Source organism: Lactuca serriola, chromosome 5 (assembly GCF_051521515.1).
Source record: "Lactuca serriola cultivar US96UC23 chromosome 5, Lser_US96UC23_V15, whole genome shotgun sequence".
NCBI classification, from domain to species: Eukaryota; Viridiplantae; Streptophyta; class Magnoliopsida; order Asterales; family Asteraceae; genus Lactuca; species Lactuca serriola.
In genome coordinates, this window is record NC_136412.1 from 228,230,237 (window position 1) to 228,238,611 (window position 8,375).

At 34.5% G+C, this 8,375-nt stretch overlaps 1 protein-coding gene across 1 annotated transcript; it reads right to left on the reverse strand.

Annotated features, from left to right (window-relative positions):
- Nucleotides 1–2,735: 2,735 nt before the first annotated feature.
- LOC145053692 (EIN3-binding F-box protein 2-like) lies at nucleotides 2,736–5,734 on the reverse strand. The gene is made up of 2 exons (XM_079001781.1): nucleotides 5,494–5,734; nucleotides 2,736–5,113 (listed from the first exon to the last, which is right to left on the reverse strand). The coding sequence occupies exons 1-2, from the start codon at nucleotides 5,516–5,518 to the stop codon at nucleotides 3,261–3,263; spliced, it is 1,878 nt and encodes a 625-aa protein (XP_078857907.1). The 5' UTR covers nucleotides 5,519–5,734; the 3' UTR covers nucleotides 2,736–3,260.
- Nucleotides 5,735–8,375: the final 2,641 nt, after the last annotated feature.

Below are 8,375 nucleotides of genomic sequence, written 5' to 3' on the forward strand. Positions count from 1 at the left end.
TGAAGATTTGCCTACAGTGACTCCAGGGGCATGAGACAAAGTCTCATGTTTGCAACAGGGGATTAGTCGGTGAGCGAAAAACTGGTTCGGAAACCCTTTTAGGGAAGTTCCCTTTCAAAAAAAAATATATTTATATATCTTGTGTAGACGTTATGCGTAATGTTTTTGTGATTGGTTCGCATCTTAGGCTGTGTTTGGCGCACCACAGCTAGCTGATAAGCTAGCTTATTTTTCGAGCTTTTTTATGTTGTCGTGTTTGGTAAGCCAAAAAGTAGCTGATAAGCTAGCTTTTTAAAAAGCTACTTAGACTAGCTTTTTAGGAGCTTTTTTTAAATTTTCCAAATACACCCCTTAATTAATTATAGAAACACATATTCTTACATGTCCTTTTATGTAATTTTATATATTTCAGCTAGCTTTTCAGCTAGTTTTACCAAACGGTATTTTTTATCAGCTAGCTTTTCAGCTTTCAGCTAGCTTTTCAGCTAACAGTCAGCTTTTCAACTAGTACGCCAAACATAGCCTTAATTTCTTTAAGCTCTGCCATTAAAAGATACTTGTATGATCGATTTTATAGATCACGTAAATTCTTATATTTATTTGTGTAAGAAATTAATTATGTAATTTTAATCTGGTTATAGTATTCCTATATATGACATTTAAAAAATAAATATAAATAGACAATATAAGTTACCCCACTAATGGATCGATAACTATCAATTAATTTATTATTAATTATAAGTAGTTACCTATTTAAAATTTTCTTTGTTTTTGCCTATATAATATGTTAGTGATAAATCATACTAATTTTTTAAATAAGTATTTAGAATGGTTTTTTGTTAAATAAATATTAAAAGCTTGTTTATGGTTCAAACTAAATGAATTATCATCTTACATAATCATGTAAAGTAATTATAATAGTATATTTATAAAAATCGACCCATTTAAAGTTGTTAAATAAAAATTAAAAACATAATTATGGTTGAAATTAGAATAATTTAGGGGGTGTTTGGATTAGATTTTTAGCTTATTGCTTATAGCTTATTTGTGGTGGGAATAAGCAATAAGCATGGGGATGGATGCTTATTAAAATTAGCTTATTTAGCCTAATAAGCTGGATTTTATCTAAACACTTAAATTAGCTTATTGTGAGAATAAACAATAAACACTTTTTTTTTCTATCCAAACACCCCTTAGTGTAAATCAGCGTGCAAAGGGAAAAAGAATTGTCAAGGTGACTTTGTTTAAAAAGCAACTACATTGGTGTTTTTTTTTTCTTTATCTATTTTGGCGTGTATGAACTACAATATTTTTTGAATTTATTATAATTTACTGTTTGATGATATTTTTAAAATAGTTTGTAAACTAATTTTTAATAAACTACTAGAGATAACTTATATATTAAAAACTAATATTTCAGCTACCGTATTTGAAGACTAAAAACGTATCACTACACAACTAATCAAATGTTCTTCTTTCGTACTCTTCGTATATAATGACTTACATCGAATTAAACATTATCGTTTTTCTTTTCTCTACATGACTTGAATCACACCTTTAAAGTTATTATTAAACTTTATCGACAATCCTGATACGGATAGATTGAAACTTGAAAACAACCTTCTAAAGTAGGTACAAATATGTGATATGAGATCATGACAACAAACCATGCCCAGATGCAATGTCAAGCTTATGGCAATTTAATATCAATATTAATTGGACTTTGTTCATATGATTTGGTAATCTTGGCCCCCACCAAATGGTCCATGTCCATTGAACCTTCATTGTTTGTTGTACATAATGATAATAAATTGCAATATGAGCAAAAAGACAACATATTATATGATTATAGCTATTAATTATCATCTTTGTGAATGATATGATACGTGAAATATGTCTTACGATATTATAAACATATATTGACAAGACAAAGTAAAACAATTAATTAAATTTAAATCAAAGTTTCAGTAACATTAAGTGATATGTATCGTGACTTTCTAGGTAACACCAATTAGAGATTCTAAGGGGTTGTTGATTGATTCAAATTTAACCGAGTCAATGCCCGATTAACTTACGATTTTTTACCACACTTATCAAAAATATATGAACAAATCAAAGACTTTTAATTGTGATAAACAATTTCAATCTAACCGAATTAGACAAACTTTTACAGGACCTGGTAAAAAAGTATAAAACAACTCTTATTGTTACATAAGCCTTATAATGACTTGTACTTTATACAAGAAAAGTTGTACATTTAGCTTTTTTAGAAATTATTTAGATTTATAATGAGTTGTACTTTATTTAAAAAAAAATGTACGTTGTAGCCGTTTTAGGAGTGTTATGTCGTATACAAGAGTGATCTTTTAAAACGTAATTCTTGATCATTAATTTTGCAATATTTCCTAATATTGATCATTTTATATTCTTGTGCAAGAATAAAATAAGCAAAATAAAAATAAAAACTTGTCCTAAAATAATGAATGTAACATAATTACTTCTAAAAAAGTGATAAAATTACTTGATCACCTACTTTGTACAAATGCAGAAAAGTAAAGCTTGGAAAACTTGTACGGTACAACCAGAACAGCACGACGATTGTAGAAAACCATAGCTTCCAATACTTGTACGGTACAAGTATCGGATGCACAACCGACATGTACAGTACAACTGTTAACAGAACAACCACGGTAAAGCAATAAAATACTTGTACAGTACAACCAGAAACAATACAATTTTAGTAGAACATAAGCTTTATATACTTGTACAGTACAACTACAAACAGCACACAGTAACTTACATTTTCAACCTTCATTTTCATTAAAACTACTAAAAGAGGTACAATTTGAAATATCAAGATGATCAATCTGGGAAAACAGGATCCTAAAATCCCATAAAAAACATGGACTTTGGTTAAAAAAAAAAGCAACCACAAAGTGTTGTTCAATAGCACTAGTGCCATTGACCAAAGCCCAAAAACCAGATGCACCCTCCTTCACCTTCAAACCACACCGGACCATGACTCGAACCATACGACCCGACCCCGACCCCCACCCCACAACCGCTAACCTAACTAGACATGAAAAGAAAGGCTTTGTGTGTCCAACCATGGCCGCAGTTGAAACAGTCTCGCTTTCAAGCGAGACTAAAAGAGTCACGAACAGGTCTATATCAGTCTGCCTGTTCGTGACCAGAAAACCAACTGACGAGCCAAAGACAACCCCACCACACAAAACTGATCCTTCCATCTTTATTCTTATTTAAAATAGGATATCGCACCTCCAAAGATTCGTGACAAGTGAATCAACCGCACTACTTGTGATCGAATTGCATTGTTGGATGTTCAATCCAACTAGGGTTTGCCCTAATTTTTTCAAGAACGGCGTACACTTGTTTGTAATCTTGGAGCAACCCGATACCGAAAGGATCTGTAAATTAATTTGAACACCTTCCGACAAACACGATACTCCGGAATCCGTGATTCCACACTTTGAAACATCGAGATCGTTCAACAACACACAGTTTTCCGCAATCGCTGCTAGACTGTCATCAGTGATCCTCCGGCCGCCTTCAAGATTCAAGACTTCTAGGGTTCCGCCATGAACCCTAGCAAGATCCACCACGAATTTGTCGGTTAAGTTTACGCAATTGCTTAAATTCACCTTTACGAGCCCGGTATTCCGGTTTTCAAGAAGCGGGAGGAGACCGGAATCGGTGATTCCGCAAAGCCCACTTAACTCGATGTTTTCTAGGTCAGGACATAATCTCCCAATAATTGCCAAGCTTGTGTTCCCGAACCCAATACAGTCTTTGATCGTTAAAGATCGGACTGACCCTAATCCTGATTCCAATTCCGATTCCAACCCCGATTCAGCGGAATCTTTGATTCCCATACATTTTACGACTGATAAAGACTTCAATTTTGAATTGCAAGATAGAACTCCGAAAACTCCATGTTGGCTAATCCGATTACATTCTTCCAACTGTAGACATTCGAGTGATTTAGCGGAATCCACGAATGAAATCAACCCTTTATCAGACACAAAACAACACTTCTTAATAATCATCTGTTTAAGCGAACCACAACCATTTGCAATCGATTCCAAGCTCAAATCAGTAATCCCATAACATGAGGTCACAGTTAACGAGATCAAAGATTGAAGACCTTTTGCGTTCCCCATAGCCCAGAACCCTTTTTGACTTGCAGTTTGAAGGCTAATTAGCGACAGATTAGTGATTGATTTCCCGTAATGCCCGATTACAGCAAGTGAGAAGTCTGTAATGTTTAAAGATTGGAGTCGTACTTTCTTTAAATTCGAAGATGGTGATGATAACAGAGTTGCGACTCCTTGATCGCCGACGAGCGGGCAGTCTTTGATTGAGATCGATTGAAGATTCGGGCAGTGTCGGGCAATGGATTGAAGGGTTTCGTTCCCGATGTTTTTGCAAGATTCGATAGTTAAAGAGGATAAATTTGGGCAGGATTCAGCGATTGCAGAAACACCTTTATTGGAAATCGAGGGGCAATGGGAAAGATCGAGTTTTTCTAATGAATGGCATTCTTTTGCGATCTCGATTAAAGATTCATCCTCGATTGAAGGCAAGTTCCATACCGAAAGAACTTTAAGCGAAGGGCAACCACGTGCGATTGCTGTGAATCCAGATTTTGTTACTTTGTTGGTTGCCCTAATCGAAAGCTTGCCTAATCCACCGCGACCAGAGGTTCCGACGGCAATGGCGGCAAGTCTGCCGTCTGTGGCCTTCTTTCCTTCTATACACCTTGTGAGAAACCCGTCGTTTTCCGGTGAGATCATTTCAACATCGGTGGATGAGCCATTATCGATCTCGGAGATTCTGATGTTGCTTAGAACTGTGAGCCATCGCTTTGATACACAGGCGGAGGCACTCCGGGATTGGCCGCCGGGCAATCGCCGGAGGATCTCGTAAAGACATTCTTCGGGAAGGACTTCGATCGATGGCTTTTGATCCTCTTCGAAGAAGAGAAAGTATGAATCGCTGATTCGTTGGCGTTTGCAAGGCGGACCATAAACGGAAAGCAAACGGGTTGAATCTTTTGAGCAGAGTGATCCACCGGTATGATAATCATCATCACCTGCAAATTCGAACATCAATCTATCAGAAAACAGTTTTTTCATTCCCCAAAAACAACTTTTAATAGCAATTTCTACGTTTCCGATTTAGCAAAAAGCTGAAGAAACTAAGTACGATTCCTAAAAGGTTAATCTTTCTATAAAAAGAACTCGTATTCATGGCTTCATATGTAAAATCTAGGTCAATGACATCAATCTCTATTTACAAGACACAAAATTCGAAGATTTTCATCTACCAGATACCAAAAGCTTCAAGATTTCCGATATAACCCACAAATCAAATCTACTGACTATCAAGAACTCATACGATTTTTCAAGAAATCAAAACACCCAAATAGGAAATTTTTAACAAGAACGTAACGAAGATAAAGCAAAAACTTACCCCTGTAATTAACCAAAGTAGGCATCTTTGTAACTTCTTGTAATAACCCACCAAAAACACCAAATCTTTCACCAAAAAGCACACAAAGATTATCCAAAAACAGAAGCACTTGATGAAATCTCCTTCAAGATTCGATTGCATTCAGAAGGAAACCCTCTACAACCCAGTAGCAGGGCAAAAAAAGGAAAAAGAGAGAGAGAGAAAGAGGAATGAAGTTTTGGAATGTTTGAAGAACACGCAGTGCTATTGTGGAAATAGAGATTGTGGATTATATATACAAAAGGGGGATGCATGTAAATCATGCTGAGGTGTTAGTCAGTCTTTAGATACATCACAGACACCTCCCCCTAAACACACACACACTGTTGCATACATTCATTGAATCTCCTCAAGAAAACCGGTTGTTCCGGTTGTTAGTCTGGAATTTCCCACTTGTACCAAAACTGATTGCCTTTTATTCTGCGTGCGCGTCATTGACCCGAAACCGGACGGTGCCGGTAATTGTGTTCGAAGTTAAACAAATTTAACCTTTTAGTTTTTGACTTTTTTTTTTCCCAAATAATAATGTAACTGTTCACGTTTTTTTCATATTAATGTTTGTAAATCACAAAAACATCATTTTTTTTAAAGAGGTCACAAAAACATCATTTATTGAACAACAAAATGATAAATGATCATATTCCCTTTGCAATAATAACCACCATGTAATTGTGAAATGTTAGAAAATAGAAATGTAGCCTTTCTTGTTTAGATTGTTACTTTGATCAATTTTTTAACAGATAATAACTTGTAGCCTTATCAATTAACCAATTTTTGTTTAAAAGATCCGTTATGTTTTTTTTCTAGCTTTCTAAAAACATGAAGTCCATTTTTATATATTAAAATGTCATTATCAGAAAATTGAAGGGTAACCTAGGAACACAATACTTAGATTTTGATATTTAAGTGAGACAAGGGTCGTGTCTCGTAGGACACGAGTACGGCCCGTGTCCCAAGGGCGGCCCACAAAAAACGGGTTTAAATGCCTCAAAAATCAGCCATTTTACTTCATTTCACACGTATTCACTCCAGGAATTTGTTTGAGACGAATTTCAGAGCTCTTTTGCACCAAGTTTGAAATCAAATCCAAGGGAAAATCAAATGAATCAAGAAGCCATCTCTACTAGTTGGATTAAAGGTGAGTTCATCCTTTTACTAACTCAAGTTGATATGTTCATGGTGAATTTGGATACGTGGTATGATGTACATAAAACATACCTATCAATTAATATAACTACTTCTAATTAAACTAGAAAAACAACTAGAAGGGGGGGGGGGGGGGTTATCTGATTTTACATGTTCATATTAACTTAATTAAAGTACTCAACTGATTACTAAAGTAAACAACTAGAAAGACGATTTTAAATCAAGAATAAGTGATACTTTCGCTTAGCTTCAAATCTCTTCTGTTTCCTATGGTTGATTTCAAGACAATGAATTAATTCTGTTAGTTATCAAATAAAAGTTAATAGTCATCATGATCAGACTAACTAGCATAAGTCAATTCAATAACTTTAATCCCAATGATCATGTTAGTTAAGGATACTAAGTTGATTTTAAATGTAATTTGGACTCTGAATGATAGAATCTACAGACTATTATTCTTTAGTCAAGTCTAGTAATCAAATAAATATTATGATCAAATACTGCTCTCTAACACATTTAAACAACTAACTTACCACCTATACTAGGATATGACTAATCTCTAGCTCTAACAATTTAATGATCATAAACAGCTAGGTAAAAATTGCAGTTTAACTACACAATCTTGAGACAAGGCAATAAAGATGGAAACTTTAAGAGACTAGGTTTAGATTTATCAAACAATATTTAAAACTAAAACCACCTTCATCAATCCATCAAACAAGAAATCAACACATAGTACTTAAGATTTTATTAAATCTAAAAAAAAGGGTTTTTAACCCATAACTACAACTGAAAAACACATAAACAAAAGGTAAACTAAGCTAAAGATCATTAAAATTAGCAAACCGAATGTGTAGATGCGAATCCTTGCTCTAATATCTTTATCCTTTAATCTCTAGTCGAATTCTGCCCTCCAGGGGTTCTAGGAAGGGTTTTTCCCCGTGAATAATTGCAGCCCTAACGCCTCTCCCTCTTGGAAACGACCTAATATCCAGAATATATATACTTCCCAAATTCTGGCCACCATGATATGGTGAATAGGAACCACATCATGATCTTCTATTAAATGTCGTATTCTCCAAGCCAACCCAATGATCGCTAGGTTTCCATTTACCACGTCATGGTGGTGATTACCACGTCATGGGAGTTGGATTTCACATTTTAGAACAAAAACGAAAGTCGTCCGAAATTTTGTCTACTTTTCAGATCATTTTGAATTATCTTAATCAGAGTTAAGAGTCATGAGATATGGACAAAATAATGACGAGGGGTCAAGCTGTCCAACAACATCATTTTTGTATCTTTTTCAGCTCCTCTTCCTCCAAGTATCCAACTTTTGTCGGTATCAGTCCTTTTCTTCGAGAGTGTCCATTTTTGTCTGCAAAATAGAGTTTAAACATTATAAGTACCAACTATCTTTGTAATTAACCAAATCATAGCTAAAAAATTTTAGAAATGTGTATAAATATGGCACTATCATGGCAGAACCTAGCTCATGTATGCTTATTATGAAAGGAAAACTTGATAATAATTGCAGTATGTTTGGTAAAAATGTTTTTAAGATTTATAAGCCAAATTCATGGCTAGTTCTTGAACAGGAGAAAATAAACTCAAACCCTAGTTTTGGTAACTTGTAAAATAAGTGAAATAGAGCTTATATTTTAATGTGTTAAGACATATAATTGACTTATTCATGT